A 23,548-nucleotide genomic window follows, 5' to 3' on the forward strand; every position below is an offset into this window, starting at 1 on the left:
GTGCCGGAGCCGCCGGGCCTTACGTTGACTAATCTGCTGCAGCTATCTTAGCTTAGCAGTTAGATAACGTTTCCCAAGAAAACTCTGATTCAGGATTTTCAGCTTGAAGAAACTGCATTGATATGCTACCAGTTAGCATACATCAGTATAACTTCAGCTTCAGAATAAAATTTCAACTTTCATCGCAGAAACATATCACATCAACTCTTTGTAAAAAATACTGACAATTTCAAATGTCAAAAGCTAACAGGCTAATGAAAGGCTCATGGCTGACTTCATAACTACGGAAAGCTTCCAAACAACTTAAACCATTGCTATAACCACTTTAAGACACCAGATGGCCCACTTTAATCATCAATATATTACAACACAGTACATCAACGTCACATTGTGTGCAATTTTCACCTGTTTCTGTATAAATATGCCCAGAAATATCCAGACTCAGAGACCAATTACATTTTATTCACTTACAGTATAAACTCAATTAAATGTTGTTGACACAGAAAACCTGTAAAGATACTTTTTGTACCAAGAAAATTCACAACAGGAATTGATAAGGGAATCGATAAAGAATCAGATCGATAAGCAGAATTGATAAGGGCATCGGTATTGACAAAATCTTATCAATTCCCATCCCTATAGTGGAAGCAGCATTCTTAGCCAGTCGACCCAAACATCCCCTTCCACAGCAACGTTTTCCAGCTTCACCCAGTGTCCCATAATTCCCTAACTCCTCATCTGCTCTATGTGACTCTATATGGTGCCATTATTTACTTAACTAGTGGTTCCCAACCTTTTCCAACTCAGGGCCCACTTTTAAGTTAAATTACCACAGCTCACCTCCATAAATATGGAGGTCATATAATGCATTCTCAGAGCATTTTTTTTAAAAATAAAGATTAAACATAAAGGACTTAACTGAATACTGCAAAGTGGTCCCATTGTGAAGTCGTACATTCTAATACAACTTAAGTTCCTATCTCTCATTTGCTTGTCACATGTCGAATACTTGAGGGAGAAACATTACAAAAAATGATGAAAAGAATATTTTAATATTTTCAATATCTTTTTAAGACATAACTAAGTTTTAACATTTAAAGGTGCTGCGAGGAGGATTTCTTTAAATTGGACTGCAGCGCCACCTTTTGGCTCAGAGTCTCACACACACTGTGGTGAAGATGTGACTTTTAACATGGCATGTGTTTGTTTTGGAATTAAAAGAAGAAATAAAAACACAGATCTCTCTTCTCTCTACTAAACTTTGTCAGCTGGCATGGTACTGCCATAGAGACTTTGACGTACCGTAACTCAATCCAGTCCTGCATATATCTAGAAGGGAAACGTTTTCAAGGAAAAAACAGTACAGACAAAAATTCTGAAGGTTTAATTTAATACAACACAGTTTTTACCTTTAAAAGACAGACACATTGGTGAGAAAGACCCTAAAGGGAGCAACTGTGGAGTGAGAAATCACTCAGCTGAGATATTTGAGACAAAACCTTTTAGATAAAAGAAGCAATTATTTTTTTATGAATTTCTTTTTAGACACAACGATGGAAAAAGAAAGGCAGAAAAAAACAGGTATACAAACAGTATCAAAAAGCTGAAAACAGAAACTGCTTCAGTTTCTCTTCACAGTGAGCCCTGAGAAGCTTCTGCATAGAGGTCAAAGGTCATCCAAAAACAGCGTGTCTGCTCACTTTAGAAGTGCTTATTGCTGAAGAAAGACAGTTTATAAAGTTCAAATTCTTGATGTGCTACGATTTAAAATTGATGTTTTAACACCCCACAGGTAAACACAAGTATCCCTCATTAAATAAAAAATATCCTACACATTAAAATTAAGTAAACACAACAAAGGAAAAGTGTTTCCAAAGCCACTGCATTAAAGATATATAAACATTACAACTTGAAATCACATCGAAGCAATCCAACCACAGATGAGATTTTAAGTTTTGTACAAATTTCAGCTCATTAAAGTGACAGCGGTGTGTTTAGTGTCTCTTCTCCCATCTTATTGGATTGTGCAGAGCTCAGTGCTGGTCTCTCCTGCCTCCCTGTGAGTCCGGCTCTGAGAGTCCGAAGTCCCGTCATTGTACATCTGCTGCTCCAGACTCTGCCTCAGCTCCATCAGCTGCTCTTTACCGTCACTTGGTGGGAGGTTTCCTAGAAAGTACGCAGGGGCGAGCTCCACAAGCCTGCAGCACAGAGTGAACGCCCATTACACAGAGCAAACATGGCAAAAGCCTGTGTTTTTAGATCTGAATAAATACATGGAGAAGAATAGTTTCAGAACTACTTCAGTGGATTTCTCCTGTGAGCTGTGGTGAAACTGTCAGGTGTCAGATATTAGCAGTTACAGCCAGACATAAGTCAGACTGTGTAAAGATGGATGATGAGCCTGCACTGCAAGTGAAGCCAAAAATTCTTGGGGTAGTACAGTATATCATACAGCCTGCCTCCTGATAGTCAGTGCTGCTGTGGACTTGACCCACCTAAGAGCCACAACATTTTTATCAAAGAGTAAGATGTGATCAAAAAAGTTTTCCTTCTGTTAGAATTGGACCTAACTTTTCTTAAAAAACACCAAGGTTAAACCTCCAAACTTCTTAGCTAACCAACTTAAAAAAAAAAAAGTAGACCAGTGACTCCTGTGTTGTGTGAGGTAAAAAGACCTTTGTTCTTCCACAGAGTCTGGAAGCTCTGAAAACAAAATAATATTCTTTTTACTCTCCCACAAAAAGGACTATCTCCACTGAGATCCTTTCTGGGATGTTTTAGATGCAAAAAAACTAAAACTTGAAGTGACATAAAGTGATTTAAGACTTGAAACCTCAAGCAGCAAAGATACAGTCAGTCTTATGCTGACATTATTAAAGGAAAAGTGAAATATTTCTTATCAAACCAGACAAAAAAAAACAGAATGACTTAGATATGACAGCAACCCTGTATGACCTGCCCCAGTCCAGTTTCATCTTTAATTCAGGGACATAATCTGGGAGTGACTCACATCTGAGGATGGACCTCGGAGGCGATGCGAAAGCAGTTATCTTTGGAGATGGTGAACTCGTGGAACAGCACCCAGCTGGGGGGTGAGGGGCAGGACTGGCGACAGCGGTAGGAGGAGAAGGGGTGCAGATGAGCAACGTGGCGGTGAGTCAACAGAAGGTAGTCACCTGAGCCATCTACGTCATAAGCCACCTGATGACAAAGAGGAAAGTATTAATGTTAACAAAAAAAGAAAGGAAGTATTATTATTATTTATATGAATAAGAGCGTTTACCTTGAGGAAGTAGCCTGAGATGAGGGCGCGTTTAATATTTGTGCAGTTGTCTTGGCATCCAAACGCAGGAGGAGAAACAGGAAGCTCTATTCTCTGCATCACCTCCAGAAGCTCCGCCCTAATCACCACAGCCAATCGTAAGGCTGCGTGACTGAGGAAGTTTGTTGTGCACCATACCTCATCCTGATTATCTGCGGATTTCACACAAAAACAATCAATGCATCATGTTTCATACCGATGAGACCACTGATGTCACAAGAACAGACGTTACTATCTAACATTGACAGATAGTTAACGTGATGGACGCTGAAGTATACGTACGCTCTATGAAGGCTTTATAAATATTAATGAGGGTCATGTGATCTCCCTCTGGGTGCATTAAAGGTCTCCAGTGTGCGACAGCCACCTCCTCTCTGCCGGGGTACACGGTCACAAAGCAGGAAGGAGCTGAAACAGAAGGAAATATTAGTCAGAGCACATTAAAGGAATCTTCTGCATAAATCAAACAATGATATCTACTGTAACACCAGGACAGAGAAAAGAAAACAGGCACTGAACATAGGGTACTTTTCTTGATTATCATTTTTAATATGCAGACATTGTGGTTGACAGGGAAAATTTCTGAGCACGAATGAACATCTGACACCCTGTGAATGGAAATGGAAGGCTAAATCATGTTTTTTGTCTGCAGACAATTTGTTCGCTGTTTACATTCCAAGATTTTCTCATCCCATCCCCGTATGTGTCACGTGCAGACACTCCACAACATGATAAACCGAGAAATCAGGTGACATCTCTGCCTCTTTTCTCTGCTGGGAGCTCATGCTTGAATTACTTTTGCATCCACACTTTTACTCAAACTAATAACAGTCTGAGTCTGTGGAAAAGCTGTGGCAGGTTAGTGGAGCATGCAACCTAACCACCAGGCCACCCCAGCGCCCCAATTTCAAATCATATTTACCCCTTTGTCATTTTTACCTCCAAAACTAGCCCAGGTTACAAACACAGGGGAACTAATACATACATAAACTTGGGACTATAAGCGCAAGAAATGTGATCTCTCATGTACTTTTAATGTTTGTCCCAAACAGAGTGGCTTAAGATGACTAAAGCTACCTGTTAGCATGGCGGCGACAGTGAGCAGCTCATCCACACAGTCGTACTCGCATGACGCGATCAATGCTTTGGCCAGCGGCGGCTCAAGAGGAAGCTCTGACATGATGATGCCAACCTCTGACAGGTTTCCGTCATCATCTAAAGCAGCAAGGTAATCCAGGTCCTCCGGGGCCTGCATGAGAGCTTCAGGAGCTGAAGGGGGGAGACAAGAGACAGAAATGCTTTTAGACTTGGAATACTGACCAAAGACCAACTGAGAGGCTCTTTGGTGGTGTACCACACATCACTGATTAAGTCAATGAACAAGAGTCTACACGGTTAAAGGTTAATTTTTCACTATAACAAAAAGAAACCCCCTCTTCTGATTGACTGGATTAATTTAGTCTGAGTTGTTCATGGAGGTACCTGGTCGGTCCAGGAACTTGCACTGCCCCATGTCCGCGATGTCGAGTCTTTTCAGCAGCAGCACCAAATGGCTCAGGTTCTCTTCCATCACACCAGGACATCGAGCCTCTCCCATCCCCTCTTCATACAGAGACCGAGGGTACAGACGGAGACACAGGCCTGCAAGGACAAGCAGACACAGTGAAAGACTGAAGATGGACTAATCCGTTGTTGGCTGTGGAACGATTCTGATCCGAAAACAACACTGACAGCTGTGGCGCTCAGTTTTATTCCGCATGATTTTTACTGATCTCTATTCAATCACTTTTACTTCCAAATGATTCTTTTCAGCCAGGATTGTTCGCAGAATTTTAAAACTTAATTGTATTTAATCACATTTTATTCACATTAATTACAATTTTAAATTCTGTCACTCTGTGTCACTCTGTTAGACATGATGAAATGTGCAGCAGTGAATATACTAAGTGTCCAACCAGTGTCAGCGTGGTGTGCAGTTGTTCTACGATCATTTTGATTCTGCATCCAGTGATCCCTAAAATGTGTGACAGTATTTTCACGTTCACCAGTTTGATTGCTCTTTATGTTTACAACTTTTGTTGCTTCAATTTCATATGAAGGTGTGATGACAGATCTCAAATGCCAACATGAAGATACTTCTCAGTTCTTATTCTTTCGATCTGTTATTCTAGCTTTTTCAGTTTCCTGTTTTTCAGGGTTAACTGCCTTTAAGAAATATTCAAGGAAATATTTTTCTGCATCCATTTGCATAGCAAGGTGCACATATTGCTTTCTAATTCAACCACTAGGAGGAGCTATGCTTTAAGACACAGAGACTCAGCTTACCATTAAACAGCAGTAGAAATACACGACCTTTGACCTACCTGGAAGGCTGCTGTTTGCTCTTTGTGTTCTCATGTCGGCCTGGTGTTTGCTGATCGTCCTCAGGACCTGAGAGGTGGCTCTAATTTGTGGATTGTAAACCTAAAGGAGCAGAATATGAGGAGAAAAAGAACAACAGTCAAACACTACTAAAGAGGGGAGTTCTGAGAGTTTGATCCTTGGTTCTGATTTGACTGAATTTAATTAAATTACGATCTGAAAAGTTTTACATTGTGTGAATTGATGGTTTGGAAAACTAACTTCAATAAAATGCAGTCACAGCTGTTTGTTTTGTCAGGGATCATGTGAAATCTGCCAGGAAAAATCCCAATCTTTTCTTTTCATTTTATCTGGAGTTGCCTTCAGATTAGCAGCATCATTTGACAATATGCAAATGTTTGATCACAAACTCACAGTTTTGAGTTGAAGGCCAGTGTCTATGACGTAGCGGATCCCTGGCAAGGAGAAGGATGCCTCTCCGAGTGAATCAGTGAGGATAACTTTCCTTTTAACCCCTGGAGGACCTCCGGCTCCAAGTGCTGATCCGTCAACGCCCTCTGAGCTGTCGTTCTCCCTCAGTGTGGTGGGTTCTGCTTCATAGACCCTCTGGATCAGCCCACCCAGTCCTGCGTGGAGCGAGATGATCCTGAGAGAACCGAGCTGAGGACTCAGGGCTACACACTCCTTCTCCAGCAGGGACAGACACTTTTCCGTTTCCTGCACAGGCAAAGATAAAGAAGAGCAGTTGGATTTGAACACTTTAAGGATTATTTCAGCTGATGGAAGGCCTCAAAAGTGTTTTTTGGTGCTTTGAGACATACAAACACACACCTTCTTGTGTCTATCTTTATAAAATTCAGTAGTAAGAGTCAGGGAGAAGGGGGTGTGGTGATGTTGATCTAAAGGGAGTTAAATGCGCATCCTGCAGAGTTTTAGATCAATATGTACAAAGAGCTTTCTGTCTGTGCAGAGAACACATGACATGTCTGCAGCGTCTGCGTGTGAACCAGGACACCAGACTCCAGAGGACTCTCGGGTGCAGGTGCTATTATTTCTTTACTCTGCAAAACAAAAGAGGTGAAACCCTGCTGCACAGCACAGTGAGAACCAACGTCCAACCTGTCTTTATTCACAAGGAATAGAAGCAAGATAATGATTGGCACACTGGTGCAATTTGGCAAACACTGTGACAGTGTTCATCTGTCTGTCAAGTCTGGTTGGAACTGAGTGCTAAGATGAGGTTGCAAACAGGGATGTAGGTACACAGAGCTTATATTCCATCAGGGCAAAAATATCCTGTTTATTTTCAAAATAAACATTTCTCTTACACAGCCTTACCATATTTATATTTGTCACTCCCCACTGGGGATAGACTGATAATCAGCGCTGATATTCAGAATTTTGAGGTGTTTTGTCATCTGCCCTTTTTTTGATCTGATTGACGATGATAAATTAATTTGAAACTGTTACTTTGTCTGTGATGCAGCCACACCTCTTAATCTGCAGACACAACTATGTCTCCAGCATTGTCCCACCCATTTTACCATCTGATTGGTTATACCCAGAAACATGGCTCAGGTAACAGCCAATCAGCAGTGAAAGCTGTGGATGCGCAGCACTCACTCACACAGCAGAGAGGTGAAAAGGTTTTGATGAGATGAGAAGCTTCGGGAAGCAGATAGATGTTTAGAGGCAAGTTTAGGCAGCAGACTCTTTGAAAACATACTAAATATCCTAGGACCCGTTTTCTAAGTGTTTATTTACCTTTATAAGATCTGCTGCTGAGCCTGGGAGCTGTTTAATAAAAATATGCTTAAAGGTATTTCAACAAAGTTCAGTGTTGGAGTTTGTTTTATTCAAAATTTTGACACCAATATTTTCACTTTTATTGCAAATGAATATCAACTCCAAATATTGGTTATCAGCTTCCTTAACATATTATAATCAGTATTAGCCCTAAGAAAAAAAATATAGGTTCCCATCTATCTCCTCACTGCACTAAACAGTGTATTTGTGTTTGTACATCCAGAGTCCTGTAAACCACTTCAAATTCTTGTATGTTTACAGATACTTATCCTATAAAACTGACTCTGATTTTAAATCAGCTTCAGATCTCCTCAAACCTTTTGTGAGTGTGCTCATTCACTGGACTGTTTTAATGTCGTACCTGTGCACTGGCCAGAAACACCATCACGTCCCCTTCCTCCCCCCTCCTGTGCAGATCCAGCACCATGTGACACGCAGCAGAAACTGGTTCCTTCCCCGGTGAGATTTCACGGTACAGCGTCTCCACTTTGTTCACCTCAACAGACCTCATCTCCTCCTCTTCCTCACCAACCTCATCATTTTCTGAAGGGGGGACACAGTCCAGACTGAGATGAGGGACGGATGGGCCCAGGAAGGCTGTGAGACGGGGAGCCAGAGTTGGGTGGGTGAGAAGAACCACCCGGAAGTTATTGGATCTCTGCCTGCAGACATCACACAGCAGACCCAGCAGCACGTCAGTGGAAACGGTCCGCTCCTGCAGCTCGTCCAGAACCACTATGCTGTACTGACGCAGCAGGGGGTCTGACATCATTTCCTCGAGCAGGAGGGTGTCACTGACAAACCTAAGGGGACAGAAATTGGTTGCTTTAGATTAACGATGAGTTTTAAAAAGAAACAACAAAAAAACTGCTTCAGAAGGACATTTTTCTCAAATTCAAGAACAACCAAAACATTTATTTCCAACAAGCTGAGACATAAATTTGCTTGATGTTAAAGAGGGCATGAGAGGACACAGGGATCAATTTTCATTGCGGTAACACTTTCTCTACCACCTTGAACAAAACCTGCAGGGAGCAGATAACAAAGACTGAAGGTGTGGCCGAATGAAAGAAAGAAGGAGTAACATAATCACAGACAACTGGTGTAATCCAATGAAGTTGTCTATATTACCACAGGGAGGAGAGGACTACAGGACATGAATACGGTCAGAAAATAACACAAACAAAGGAATGACTCATTTCATGGATCGCCCTGCAGTCTGGAGACTAACACCAACCCCAGGAGACATTTCAGTGACAAACCCAAACTTCAGACGCATTGAAGTGAAGCTGCAACCTTAATGTGTTTCTAAATCTTAACAGCGAGACCATTTCTTTTTTGTTTTGTAATCTTAGAGATGACACTTCAATCGATCCATTATCCAGAGATGTGTACCTGAGCATGGTGTCAGATGTACAGCTGTCATCATGTGACACCCTGTATCCCACCTCCAGGCCCAGACTGAGGTCCATCTCATCAGCAACGCGTAGAGCCAGACTCACTGCCGCCTCTGAATACGGCTGAGAGCAGCAGACCAGACCCTGAGAGAACTCGTAGGACAGAGCGAACTGCGCACACCACTGAGGAACCTGCAGAGAGGAAGAGGGGAAGGAAGATGGGGGGATATGTAGGGTTAACAGGGGGAGGGAGAAGCACATCTTTAAGTCCAACAGGGATCAGTTTTTTTTAAAGAGTTGCTGAACACGAATAGAAATTTTCTATTGCAGAAAAACACGACCAAGCGACTAATCTTTTCTCCCCTCTCTTTGTCATGAATGACAGGAAGTTACGTTTCTTTTGGATTTGGAAAAAAAAATAAAGATGTTTATCAATGTTCTGAAAAATAATTTGATGAGGTTTTTTCTTAGGTTGTTTGACAAACTGTTGATAAATAAAAACATTGAAATAAACAAACTAGCAGATTAAAACATGTGCTTATCTATCTGGGCCATTGCATGGATTCATTGTATTGAGTGTTTCCCCAGAGTTAGCTTTATAAAGAAGAGAAGAAAAACATGAAAGAGTAGCAATAGCAAGTTCAATTTAAATTATGCACATGGGGAAAAAACGCCAAAGAACAAATCAACAAAGAAATGCAGTTTCTTTTCCTGTCATTTATTAAACATGGAAAAAATGTTTCACATCTGTTATTACACAAAAATCTAGGTAGTGATGAGATCATTTTTCTCTTTTATGTTTACGCATCAATCAGCCCTAAACTGGACGAGGCATTGTGCCATGCTCTACAGATCCAACACAAAGCTTTGACCAAGGAGTCCAAACATAAATGCATTGAAGAAAGCAGGGGATGAAAAGATATTTACGCAGAAGAAGAAGGAGAAGAAGAGGGAAGGAGAACATGACAAGGCTGTGGTATTACCAAAATAAATAAGCTGCAAAGTTGTCCATGTTCAGTGTTTGATTGTTACTGAACTGTTAGATTAAGAACAGATTAATCTGAAGACAAGAGGCTGAACATGAAGAGTATCCTTTCAAATTTGTTTCTAAATTTCCAGATTCATACACTAATAATAAAACTCTGTGCATTTTTTCTCTAATATGTTGAGTCATTTTTATACATCATATTCTGATTCTGATTTCTACCAGCCAGCAGATCAGAGATTGTCCTAAACATGGTCAGAGTCACTGATGTCATCTAGTGCGCTCTATAGAAATGCTGACTCTGAAAAACTTCTGAGCTAAAATCAGGTGGAGAGACGGAGCTGAGGCCATCAGCCTCTTGACTCTGCTGCAGCTCATTTGCAAGTCAACCTTGCCGTGCCCCTCATTATGCAAATATATATTTAACTCTTTTTCATGTCTTCATAATAGATGAACTGTGACAAAAAATGTAGCTTCCATACAGTGTGGGTTAAATAAGCCCAAAGTGTTAACCCTATCAGGCTGTTAACATGTTTTAACCACAGTAAAAAATGTGTTTTAAAAAAGGTGCATGGCTCATTTACTTTTACAGCCAGCCTCGAGTGGACACCTGAGGCAGTGCATTTCATTTTCACTACTGCTTCATTTTCAGCACCAGAGGTTGTAGATTAATGCAGCTCTTCTTCACTGCTGTAACATGTCCACTACCTCAGCAGACAGGAAGCAGTTATGTGCAGTTTCCAGGTGTCCATGCGTGAGATACAAACAGCTCAGAGGACACTAAAGGTTTAACTACGGTTTTTATGTGATTAAAGCAGTTTGATCTTTTTTTTTTTTAAATAAAACCTTGAATTAAAAACATATATTGATAAAATGGCATACTCTTAAAATGAGAGTATGATCTTTAATCCACCGCTATTCTTCATTTGCTCCACGATGTCATCTGCTTTGCTCACTACATCTGATGACTGTAGAGAGCAAACAAACAGAGTCCTAGAGTGGATCTTAAATCAATATTTGATCAAAGCCAGCATTAGATCCAATGATTGGAACAGCCAAACCCAGGCTGAGTATCAAACAGAAACTCTTGAAGGTTTGCCACCACTTTAAGGGAAACAAGAGGGATTTAAACTACAAATACCACCACGGAAAAACATGACATGTCAAGATCCCTAAAGCTTCAGAGCTGTCAAAGCTTTTTGATGAAATAAAACCTAAAATAAAAACATCTGCTATTCCAAGTTTATTTTAAGGGATAGTAAAGGTAGGAACTGGTCATCTCTCAATCCTGCATCTTAAACAGATTAGTGTCACAACAGTGATGAGGATGCAGAGTTTTAGAATTAATAAAGTTTTTTTTTGTTTGTTTGTCTGCAGTCATACTAGTGTTACAGAGAGAGAGGAAGGTGCAGGAAAGTAGATCCCAAAGTGTTCAGATGACAACAGAAGGGTTCAGGTTACAGCAGCACAGTGAACACTACAGCTGGGACGATACGCTATTCTCGCGATCCGATTCTTAAATGATTTTTGGGGTAATAATTCGATTTAAATTGCGATTCTTGGATATTTACGATTTTTGGTTTACTTTTTTAACATCAGACCATGTGAAAAAGTTAAATGTTGATGATAACGTCTACAGATTATATCAGGAGCAATATTTTCTTATAAAATGTACATCATGCGAGTCAGAGAGAAACATTTCACTCTCTGCTGGAGATAGTGGTAACTTTTTTACCAATCCAGTTTATAAATAACGACTGAAATCAATTTGAAGTTGAAAAAAAACTTTTTTTTGACAAAGAATCCCGATTTTGATAATGTCAAAAGATGGCTTTTAACACACAATCAGCACAATTTAAACACACACGACTTGTGTTTCAGTCACTTCCTGGTTACCTGCGTGCTCTTCCCCGTCCCGTTGGGCGCACTCAGCAGCACCATGTTGTGGCCCTCCAGGTGCTCCAGCAGACTCTGCCTCAGTCTCCACACCGGATACTTCTGCCTCTCCTCCAGCAGGGAGTAGTAGCGTGAGGAATACGGTAAGTTATCGTACGGGTTCACCTCCAGGTCTCCCAGCCCGTCCCCCTCCCCTCCTTCATCGTCTCTTTCATCGTCTAAATCCCCGGACAGGAGGGAGGAAACAGAGAGGGAGTCCAGGGCTGTGGATGTTGGGAGACGGGACCCAAAGGAGAGGGGCGCAGTGGGGGGGGTTGCTGGTGGTGATGACATCAGCAGCAGCAATGTGTACAAATTACCTGCAGAGAGACAGGGGTGGGAATTGATAACAGACATGGATTATAGACATGCAGCATAACTGGGAATTTAAAGTAAATCACAGCAAGCAGCACAAAGGAGTGGGAAATTCCCAGTAAGTTTCTAGACAAACTGTCCACTGGAGGTTAAACTGGGGAATTCTGGATTGGAAACTTTCTGTTAAAATTTTGGGAGTTACGGAAATTTACTGTAAATTTAAACAGATAGTCATATAAAAACCAGACCCATTCCAATCTTGATCTCCATTCTAGTACCGGGTATCGCCCCAATCCTGCTCCTCAAAGCTGGATCAAGTATGGGTGGGAAGTGAGGCTGAAACTAATGATTATTTTTTGTCGACTAATCTATTAATTATTTTTTTATTAGTGATTTAAGTTTCTGACTTTGAAAATTCCCAGAATTTTGAACCTGAACCACGACAACAGCTATATTATATGAATTAATTTCCTGAAGTTTATTGGACAAGATCACTCATTGTCCAACAGTTTGAGAGCCCCACTTTGCCATGAGATGTTGACACCAAGGTTATAATAGTTAACTAAAACGAAACTAAAAAGGAAAACTAAAATTTGAAATACATTGCAGTTAACTCTAATAAAAACTAGAAAAGAAAACAAAAACGATAAGTCAACTAAAACTGTATCTTGTGTTCACAAAACTAACTGAAACTAATTTTAGACAGTTTTAGGCAGTTGTCAGTGCCGCACAGCACCATCGTAGCGATGTACTGGGACGTGCTTGTTTACTGCACTGACTGGCTGTGCGCTGTGCTGGGACAAAACGTAGTGGAGCAATGAATCAGAGCATCTGTAATAGTTTAATTTCATGTGAGTCCGACTTCATTGTTACAGAGTCCAAGTTTCTAATTATTAAGCTCATATTTTATTGTTTTATTATTTTTATTTAATTCCTGTTAACATTATTTTATATAATTCATGTTCATATCTTTATATTAAGTTTATATAATTTTCTTGTGTTTAAGGCAGCAGCCAACAGTTTAGTATCAGCATTGACTGAGCAGTGAGCACTATGTTGGACTTGAAAATAAACAGTATTACAAAATATTTACTCTGACCTTTTTGAATCCTGCACCTGGTCAATAAGTTATGAAAAAACTAAAACTAAACTGAAACTAAACTAAAACTAAACTAAAACTAAGCCTTGTTGCAAAAATTAAAACTAAATAAAAACTAGAATGCCCGCTCCAAAACTAATTAAAACTAAACTGTAATGGAAAAAAAAATGTCAAAATTAACTAAAACTAAACTATGATGACAAATCCAAAACCATTTTAACCTTGGTTGACACCCTTTCTAAACAACCCTGAACAGCATTTTCTGTGTTACATGATGGTTTAAACAAGTTCACCTGTCACCACATATTAGAAACACTAAAGCTAATACTAATACCCATGAAAGAACCACAAATCAGCTGATATGATCACCCAGCAGATATAGTCGTGCTCTGAACTGGCGTGTCCCTATCCGACACACGCTCAGTCCCTCACTGCTTAAGATTCTGAAAAAGACTCAGGTATGAGTTTCCTGCAGTGCAGGTTAGCGTTTACATTTAGCTGAAAGTTTATTCAGAGCACGGGGGAAGTCAACACAAAGCAAAGACATTTTGCTTGCAGTTCCTGAATTGCAAACATCAACACACTGCAGGCCTCAGAGGAACCTTTAGCATGTTTGGTATTTCATGAAGGAATGTCTGCTTCCACCCAGATGCCATATGTTTGTTCGGCTGCTGCAGCAGACAAGACGTGTCTAAAGAAGAAGGGCTTCAGTCACAGAGCTTCTTGTTTGGTGGGGGAAGTCCAGGCACCTGCTTGTGTTTTCAGTCAGCTCAGGGTGTGGGGTAAGGATAAACCCACAGGACAGATCCATTAACAGAGTCAATTTGATTTATCTGTTGTATTTAGCTTAGCGTTTTCCTGAGCAGCATTAAAGAAAATGATCATTTGGGCAAGCTTGGGCAAGGAAAGCAGAGTTACAAATTTTCCTCTGGCATAGCTTTAAATATGACACACATCTTTGATACAATTTGTCGCCTGTCATGTTACGAGTCTCTCAAAAATGGTAAACATTTCCTGGTTCTCTGTTGCAGCTTTTGATTCTGTTTAACCTGTCAAACAGTGTCAGAGAGGGACAGATTTTTAATTAAAAAAGGAGAATAAATCAGCAACAGATGAGGACAAAATGATAAACGCTCAGCTTTTTCAAGCTAAAATTAAAATCTGGAAACTCTTTAAAGAATTTTGGGGCACTAGCTGGCACCACTTCCTTGCTGTCTCACTCCCTGCCCCTAGATTTCCTGTCTCTCTTTAGTTATCCTATCGGGAAAATGACTGATAATATTACTTTGAAAAAAAAACGACAGGTACTAACATGCATGTGTAAAATCCTCCAAAGTATTGTTTTTTATTGTAACAGTATCAGATAGCAGGACAGACTTCCATTTTCTCTTATATTGTAATTTACTGAGACAAATATCATAAAACTCACATTCATCTCAAAAAATGTTTTATTTTAATGTTAATTAAAGGACACTATGTTTGTTTACTATTTGTTATTATCAACAAATTGTTGTATTTTAATATTAAACTTCTCGTAGGCTGACCTACTCTCTAACTGTCTGCTTGGAATCAGCAGTGGCATAAAACAATATCAGGTGAATATGGATCTCTCTCTTTTCTTTTCATTTTTGTCAAAAGATCAAGCCCTTTTAATATCTGTCTCAAAAGCTTTAGAGGTATTCATGAGATCAGGTCGTAGCAGAAAAAACAGCCACAACAGCAACAGCTTCTTCTTCTTTGCTGTCATGAGCCAAAAATACAGAAGAATGAACACAGTGGTTTACTTCCTAGAGAGATAAATCCCTCACATCATCTATTATACTCTTAACATCTGCAACAGCTTTTGTTTTTAAGATTAGATTAGATCAGAATGTCCCAGAGATGAAATCCGCATGTGGATAATCGGAATCAGAAATCAGAAATACTCAGCAGGACAAGAGATAAGTTGATAAAATATGGAATGATAAATATGATGAATATGTGTATAAATTTACAATAGATTGCTGTAGCAGTGGACTGAATACGTAAAAACGTGATAATTCAGTATCACATTAAAGCAAGATACTGATTTGTTTGTTGTTTGTTTGTTTGTTTGTTTGTTGGTTGGTTGGTTTCCTAGCGTGGCAGCAATACGTTTCTGCAGGCTAATCTAGTGAAATCATGTCAACTATTTTCTGAGGCTGAGTGCCTCCTATTGAGTGTCTGGAATAAGGATTATCTCATATGATTCACGCATGGGTGGAGCCATAATTCCAGTTTATGTGCAGGTGCAGAGCTGAATAGATTTAACAAAGGATGCTTTTGGAGCTGATGTCAATTTATTTCCCATTAAGAACAAAAGCCCTTAGCCATTTTACTGTAAAATAAACTGAATTTACCGAACAAATAAATCATGTTCTTTGGTTAAAAAAAAAAAAAAAAAAAATCAACGTTGTATTAAAAATGTAAGGGTTGATGGGCAGATTTTAATCTGGCTATACTAATGTTTAGCAGTTCAGGTTAACTCAAGGTGAGTTAATGAGCTCACCAGTAGATAATACCCTTAACTTGTAGCACAATCAGGTCACTTTCTCTTTATTTCTTAATTCTGAGGTCCATTCAAATCAGGAAAGGTGCATACCTAATAGAGGACCGACACACACAAGCGTAATGTGACAGAAAACAATTCTGAAACAAACAATGATACCTACAATTATGAATAGAATGGAATAAGGTGTTTCCCTGTCTCACCTGTGAAACATCTCGGCTGGTGGAGATGAACAAACAGGGCACCGACGATCCGCCTTCAGACCTCTGTTGTCGTGTCGGTGAACTCCGGGCTGGCGGACGGTAAAAACCACTTTAATCTGCCGGACAACGGACCTTTACAACCAACGACAGGTCACAAACGGTCTCTGTGCGTGTTTATTCTCAGGCTCCAGGTATTTTTCGCCCAAAACGAGGTTTAAAGATTCAGGTGTTAATTGTTCGTTTGGCTAGCAGCCGCCATGTTGGCTGTCCAGCTGTCAAACCTCTTGCTGCATTCAGGAAACCACGGAAATCACATAATAATGAGGCATGATGTTGCGTGCACGCCTTGTTCCCTTCGATTCAGATACAGAAGAACCGAAAAAGGATGGCAGAAGAGTAAAAATGAAAGGTAGAATTGTAAAAAAAAAAAAAAAAAAAAGGGGGGGGGGACATGAAATAGTACTGTTGCTTCACGTAGTTATTACTTTTGTGGGAAAAATGTTTTATTTTTCCCATAAAAAAAATTCTGGTTTTGTTAAAAATTTTACTGAACTTTGCAGGACACACTGAATGCATCGTTTTACCCTCAATTACAGCTGACAGTTCTTAATGTAGCTCTCTTCATACATTACATAATCACAGTCTAAAATCATTACTTTCATCTCACAAAATAACAGCTGTCAATTTTTGTAAAACGATAACTTATCTTACTTAACTTTGCTTTATGTTACAATTCTCTAAATACCATATTTATTTGCATTGATATGAAACTGATCATTTGTTGTACTTTTAAGAGACTTCCCAAAACAATACCTTTTTGAAATATGAAAACCAATCTTACCACACAAGTGAGCTGACTCATATACTGTAGACTAAGAGAGGGCTGAAGAAGAAATCGGGGTTTCAAAGATTTAGTATAAATTTAGCAGAGGAAAATTTCCAGTGCAAAAGGAAATTTTGGGGAAAAAATACTGAAAGTATGTGATTCAACTCATTTAAGTATTGTTTATTTATTATTATATTTTTGAGGCCTTTGTATGTTTGCAAGCAAAGCTCATGTCTCAGAGTGTACTTATTTGAAAGCATGTAGGGTGATGGGGGCCCCAATAATTTTATCTTTAAAGGGGGTATAGCGAAAAATGTTAGAGAACCACTTCTTTAACTGCCGGTTTGTTTAAACCTCAGTGTCCTTTTTAAGACTCTGTGCCTCACTTATAGATTCATTCTTCCATGTGGTCGCAAAGACAATCAAAGTTTCTCCTGTACAGACATGAATGTTTAACCTCAACTTCTTTAAGACTTAAACAGCAAAACTTTCAGCTTGTTGGATATTTCCTGCACACCTGTTCATAGAAATGAACATGGCATGTGATAGAGTATAATTCAACTTTTTTTTCTTATTAATTGCTGATTCTTGTTAGCACTGAGACAAAATATAAAAAAAAAATACCACTCTTCAATTCCCTACAATCCATGATAAGTGCTCGAGTGATCCCCAGCTGTCTTCTGTGAAACCATTAACTCATCCTTTTTCAACATGCAATGAAACAAGTTTGTTTATCCCATTAGGTACAGTCTGGAGTCAGTAAAAATATGTCTAAGCCTTAGGTGATATATGGCCCCACCTAAAGCCCAAATTCTGTTACTACACAAGCTCAGTTTCAGATTGTAGACCTCAGTGGGTCAATACACTCAATGAATGGTCACACTCCGAGGAGAGTATCATTGGATTGACACCAAAACCATCAAGTTTTAAAACCCCCTGCTGCTTGGATCAAAGAATCTTTTCCTCATCAAACCTGCAGATCATTTCAGTCAATAATTTACAGTTTTGGCTGAGAGAAAGTCCAACAGTCCAAACAGTTTCTGCCTGTCAGTGAGCTGGGTGGACGTACGGTGACTGTTGAATCTGTGAGAATACAGTCTGCAATTAATTTCCTCACATGTGCAAACTGACACTTTCCAGGTGTCCCTTCAACCCCACAATCAGGTTGTATGGAAGAAGACTTGATACTAGAGATTTACACCATAAACTGCTATTAAAATGTTGACTAAGGGAATACCCCAGCTGAATTTTCACAGATACTTTCAGGAGTCACCCTCTGCCTGTTAAATGATAATAATTAAAAGTATAAAGCATAACAAATAGTAAAGCACTTCCATTGGCTTCATGTTTGATACCAATGCTGGTTAAGATAATGGAATAGACAATCATGTTTTATTGAAGCTTATGAGAGTTTTTATTTTTTATTTTTTTTAACACAATTAACCTCCAAAGAAAGTTTTTTTTAATTCTTTTGTCTTTATTTACAAACAGAAGAAAGTTTAGACTCGGTGAAACTCAAACGCTTCCTTGCAACACAGTAAAAAGTTGAGTCTTATGACACTTAGGGCCAAAGTCTAACAAAGGTGCAACAAGAGGCCTTTGTCTTTTACTACATCCAGATAAGGAAGTGCACAGATTAAGGAGCACCTGACAGAGTCACCTGACCTCACCTTTAACATCCAGCCTTCTCTAAGACATGATAAGACCTCTTTAACTCTCAGCTGTAGTACTTCCTATTGTTTTTCCTGACTACACTCACAGACTGGATCTGCTCTCTCAGTCTGGCTTCCCAGTCCTTGCACCAGTTGGGGCTCCTCTCTAGGTTCTGGAAACGAGTGGCTAACTTGTCCAATGCCAGCACAGCCTCTGGGGGGTCAAAGGTCAGGCCGGCCCTCTGCACTGCTGCCTGAAACTTGGCTGGCGAGGCTGTTGCGATATAGCACCTGCAGTAAGAGATTTAATGATTACACAAAACACTTGACAGGGCTGACCTTAGACTGATGTAACATCCTGAAGAGATTCCAAATCCTTATGTTTTCATTCCCTGAAATATCTCAAAATGCGAGTGAGGTTTAAAAACACCAGCATGTCTCTTTTATTTTGGATGCCTTATGACTGTTCTCAATGATGCAAGTCGAAATGCTTTGTTTGTGTTTGGGTGAGCTCAGTGTGTCTGACCTGTTGATTTCAGGGTTGTGAGGACAGTTGTAGTGATGCCACACAGCCACAGCTGTGTGTGGACACAGCACATACTGGTTCTCTTCCCAGCACCTCCTCATGGTTTGCAGGATCCCATCATCATCAACTGTGCCTGTGGACAAAACCTTTGAGAGCTAAGAACAGAAGGAAAGTTTGTCAGGGGTCACAGGATTTTATACCTCACAGAGCTGCAGAGTGCGACTGTAGGATGACCAGTACCAGCTTGTGTTGATTTGCAGGTAAAGAGTGTTGATGTGTTTGTTGGAACTCCTCCATCATCTTCTTTACTGCAGCTCCATTTCTCCCCAGCAGCAACCAGAAGACTCGCTCCATATTGTACGGATCCTGCAGGACACAAACCACACAAGCTGTTGACTCTCAAAAAACTTGTCTTCTGACTCTAGCGCAGCTTTGGGCCAGAGACTCTTCCTGCAAAAGCGTTCCCCAGTTTCTAAGTGTCTTTAGATGCTGAAGGAAACTGTACTCACTGACACCTTGACTTTCTTTTGCAATTTCTCTGTGGGAATTTGACCACTGGACTCGAACTGGTTGAATTTCAGTAAAAAACCTGGAAACACTGTTGATGTTCTAAAACTTTTGACCTGTTGTGCAAGCTCAAGCTTAATAAAAGAGAAGCCTTGATCTTTTTTGGTCTTTATCGGTATACTAAAAGGACATAGCATCCTCAGGATGACATCTTTAAAACCTGTGTCACACTGTGAGCTGTGCTCACCTGGATGTCTATGGCAGGAGCCAAAGTCTGTGTGACGTCAGCTGCCATGGAAAAATCACCACTAGTCACCGTCCTGTGCACGATGTCGTTAGAGTTGACCATGGCCACCAACTTCAGAGGCAAGCCCATCTGTTTCACCACGAAACCAGCTGAGTGACAGAGAAACAGACGAGGACAGACAGAGGGAGACACAGAGAAACAGAGCAGAAAACTATTCAAAAAAATCACAAAGACCTTTTAGAAAACTGTCTTCTGCACAGTTTCATCATTTCAGTTCAGTTCAAATGGTACCAGTGGTAAACCCACCTGCGATGTTTCCAGCCCCTCCTGTGGGCACCACCACCTCCAGCTCAGGTAAATCTCCATCAGCCTCCGCCTCCTGCACACCGCTGAGCTGCAGGTAGGCGTAGATGAAGTGAGCAAGCTGGACCATGACTCTGGACCAGTTCACAGAGTTCAGACTCATTAGCCTGTGAGATTTCACCAGATCCTGATCCGCAAACAGGCGACGCAGAGGCTGGTCGATGTCGTCTGAGCTGCCGTCAGCTGCAGACACAAAAATAAAAGTGAACAACCAAAAAGAATGCACTTTAAATTGTACCAAGATCCAAGGTTGTACATCAGCTGTTAGTTCTCCAGCTCTACCTGCGAACACGTGGACGTTATCCTCCAGGCAGGTGATCATGTGTTTTTCCTGGACTGGTGTGATTCTTCCTCGGGGGTAAACCACCACCACATCTAGGCCACTCAGGCCTTTAGCGCTCTGAATGGCTGAGCCGCCAGTGTCTCCTGAAGTACCTGGAGTGAAAAATCAAACCATCTTGATATGATTTCCTTATTTGCTTTACTGCTCATACTCCTGAGTTCAGGTTAGACTTCCTGGGGTTTTAATAACTTTCATCATCAGTATGTGTCAAATCTGATCACTGTCTCTAAAACAACCTGAGAGACAAGAACTCAGCCTCCAAAAACAAGACTCCAACCTGGACATAGAGAAATAATACACACCTTTGTGCAGTTATTACCTCTCTGTATGATAGAAAGTTTTGAAAAAAAAATTGTTGTGAACCTCCAGGTATGAGTTCTTACCTACAACAACAGTTGCTCTGTGCTTCTCTTTCTGGAGGAAGTAGTTGAGGAAGCGTACTGTGCAAGTCATAGCCAGGTCCTTAAAGGCTAATGTCTCTCCATGGAAGAGCTCCAGGACTGACAGACCCCCCTTCAGCTGAGCGATTTGCACAACCTCAGGCACTGAGAAACCAGTCAGAGCCTCAACGACCAGGACTGTGATAAAAGAAGAGAGAGATAATGTTGCCGTTTAAAACTCATTTTAGTCAGATTTAACTGGTAGGCTCTTTTTTTGTTATTCATGTTCACTCTACATTTTTTTCTAGTTATTAAACCTACAAAACACCAAAGAGCAGGCTCACAGCATCTCACCCTGCAGGTCCTCTCTCGGGATCAGCTGTGGGGGGATGAACAGTGAGGCGACCTCCACAACCAGCTGGGTGTAGCTCAGCCTCCTCCAGCTCCTCAGGGTTTCTGGGCTGAGCACAGGTATGCTCTCTGGCATGAACATCCCCCCATCAGGAGCAAAACCTGAAAACAGAACATCCCTGAAGTCCCATCCGGACACCCCGCCACGCGTGCTGCAGTACTGCATCGCACAGGCCTGTAACAGAGTAGAGAACGGTTGGACATGACATGCAGTACATATAGAAAAGATCCTGAGCAGCTTTTACTACATCCCAAGAAATTTTAGAAGAGCTAGGAAAACTGTTTTTTAAGAGCTTACTGAAATACAGTAAGGCCCAAGGAAATGTTCTTGGATCAGGATGAACATTTGTGTAAGATTCCAATAAATGTTTGGAAGGTCCACAGAAGCCAAAGTTATCAGTCTATTTTTTTTTTTCTAATCTTGTTTTTAAGGATTTGAAAAAATATCCTGCTCTTGCTAAAATTCAGTGGGATCAAACAAAACTTTAGAACCCTGCTTTTGATTTTCAAGATCTTCAAAATGTTTCTAGGGATCTTGCAAAACTGGATAGACAGATTAAAAATTAAGTTAACATTAAACTTTTAAAACGTTTTGGGAGAGTTTAAAACAACTACTCAACAGTCCAACAGCACACTTCCATCAAACAATAATACACACAACACTTACCACCGTGTAGTAAAAGAATTTGAACAGAACTCTAGCCTCTTTAAATTCACTCAGACACACGTTCACACACTTTCTGATGTTTTACAGCTTCACTTAGTGAGATAAATATTGACACGCTGTTGACCGCCCCAAGGAAGATAAAACTTGAACTTTGGAACAACTGCTTAAAGGATATCTTCCTTGGTTGACTTAAGATCTGCTTTATAATTTTATTTCCCACTTTACAGAATGTGCACATAAGGTATGAACTCCAAATTACATAGAGATTATTTTCTCAACCAACTTTATATTCGGTGAAACAATTTCATATTTTTGCTATTCCTATTATCAGTATTGTACTTTATAGAGGCTCTCTGTACATTAATATCATGGCTGGCTGGACCAAGAGGCTTGTTATCAATGACTTAATGAGAACATCTCAACCATTTCAGACTTCTTTTTTATAAATTTTAAGATATTTAAAAACAAAAATGGTGAAGCCTTCTGTAACATAATAATATGCATTTCCAAAATTTTTGTTTATAAAAGCAGAACCCTGAAATCTATCCACAAATTTGTTCGTTGTCCAAATGAGTTGTTAATATACTTAAAATCATTGAAAAATAATAAATATTTATTTAGCTTACTTGTTGTTGTATTCCTCCTGACTGATTTGTTTATAGTGCTGACTGACATTCTCTGTCCATATTAATGACTGAAATTTTAAAATTGTACTTGTTTGTTTTGTACTTTAATAGTTAAATTGTTATTAATGTTGTTTAATTGAATGTATCGAGCAAAAATGGCTACAAATTTTTCTAGAAAAGTTTGCTAAAACAAGATGTAATTTTTATTTTAAGAAACTGATCAACACAGTTTTAGTCTCAAGTGTATTCAAATAAGACTTTATATATTATTTATTTATTTATTTATTTATTTTATGCAGCTGGTGGAAAGCGTATATTTCTTTAAGTTTTCACCAAAAATAAGTAGGCCTATGTTACACTATGTAAGATGTCTGTAACAAGTTAATGCACCGAGTTTCTTTCCACATCACTCAACTGGAAGAAACACAGTAACAATGCTGCAATAGAGAGCTCAGTTTTCATCTCCACGGGGTTTAGTGCACAGAGGATACTTCAAGTAATTTTCTAATAACTTAGTTTTTACTTCGACATGAGAAGAGTCATACAGTGGAGGTCTTAGATCATGTTACTCCTCCTTTCGCCCCTGGTTATAGATCTATGGACGAACAACTAATAGTTTGCCGTGAAAGCTATTGGAGTGTCCTGTAAAGTACTTTGTTTACATCAAAGTTAACAGGGATAAACCCAGATACACCCTCTTTTTTGACTCTGCACCTCCCAAAGAAAGTCAAATATAATCTCATCTGTGTTCTGAAGTGCCAAAATACCTGCTTTCTTTCACATGGTGTTTGTTTAAGGCAGGTTTGGCAGCTATTAGCTTACCTTGATTGTTATGGATCAGCGGACCGGCATGAGGCAACATCACGTCTTCTCATTGGCTCAGAGAACTGTGGGCAGGACCAAGTGGTGCGTTCAGGTTCATCAGAAAATCAAAATCTTCCCACTGTATGGCCATAATTTACAATGGCTCTGGTATTGAGTTGGAGAATAAAATTAAAGTAGTTTAAACTATGTTTTACCATGGTTTTATCTACTGTATGGGGACTTGAA

At 39.9% G+C, this 23,548-nt stretch overlaps 2 protein-coding genes across 3 annotated transcripts; both read right to left on the reverse strand.

Annotated features, from left to right (window-relative positions):
- Positions 1-1,078: 1,078 nt before the first annotated feature.
- On the reverse strand, positions 1,079-16,249 carry dqx1 (DEAQ box RNA-dependent ATPase 1). The gene is made up of 12 exons (XM_074691036.1): positions 15,951-16,249; positions 11,768-12,126; positions 8,885-9,078; positions 7,851-8,292; positions 6,098-6,400; positions 5,686-5,785; positions 4,805-4,963; positions 4,400-4,591; positions 3,605-3,730; positions 3,284-3,474; positions 3,011-3,201; positions 1,079-2,198 (listed from the first exon to the last, which is right to left on the reverse strand). Exons 2-12 carry the CDS (start codon positions 12,098-12,100, stop codon positions 2,015-2,017), a joined length of 2,415 nt encoding a protein of 804 aa, XP_074547137.1. The 5' UTR covers positions 12,101-12,126; positions 15,951-16,249; the 3' UTR covers positions 1,079-2,014.
- Positions 16,250-18,285: 2,036 nt separating this feature from the next.
- On the reverse strand, positions 18,286-23,390 carry thnsl2 (threonine synthase-like 2). Of its 2 annotated transcripts, none has more exons than XM_074690666.1 (9): positions 23,321-23,390; positions 21,149-21,380; positions 20,798-20,992; positions 20,354-20,506; positions 20,015-20,254; positions 19,709-19,857; positions 19,195-19,320; positions 18,955-19,109; positions 18,286-18,719 (listed from the first exon to the last, which is right to left on the reverse strand). In XM_074690666.1, the coding sequence occupies exons 2-9, from the start codon at positions 21,369-21,371 to the stop codon at positions 18,494-18,496; spliced, it is 1,467 nt and encodes a 488-aa protein (XP_074546767.1). In that variant the 5' UTR covers positions 21,372-21,380; positions 23,321-23,390; the 3' UTR covers positions 18,286-18,493. The 2 variants fall into 2 exon arrangements, with proteins under 2 accessions (XP_074546767.1, XP_074546768.1); XM_074690667.1 differs by lacking the exon at positions 23,321-23,390 and adding an exon at positions 23,266-23,299.
- Between the last annotated feature and the right edge of the window lie 158 nt (positions 23,391-23,548).

The sequence above is a fragment of the Halichoeres trimaculatus genome, unplaced genomic scaffold (genome assembly GCF_033239565.1).
Source record: "Halichoeres trimaculatus isolate MK-OKI-2021-1 unplaced genomic scaffold, fHalTri1.1 fHalTri1_scaffold_16, whole genome shotgun sequence".
Taxonomy (NCBI): domain Eukaryota; kingdom Metazoa; phylum Chordata; class Actinopteri; order Labriformes; family Labridae; genus Halichoeres; species Halichoeres trimaculatus.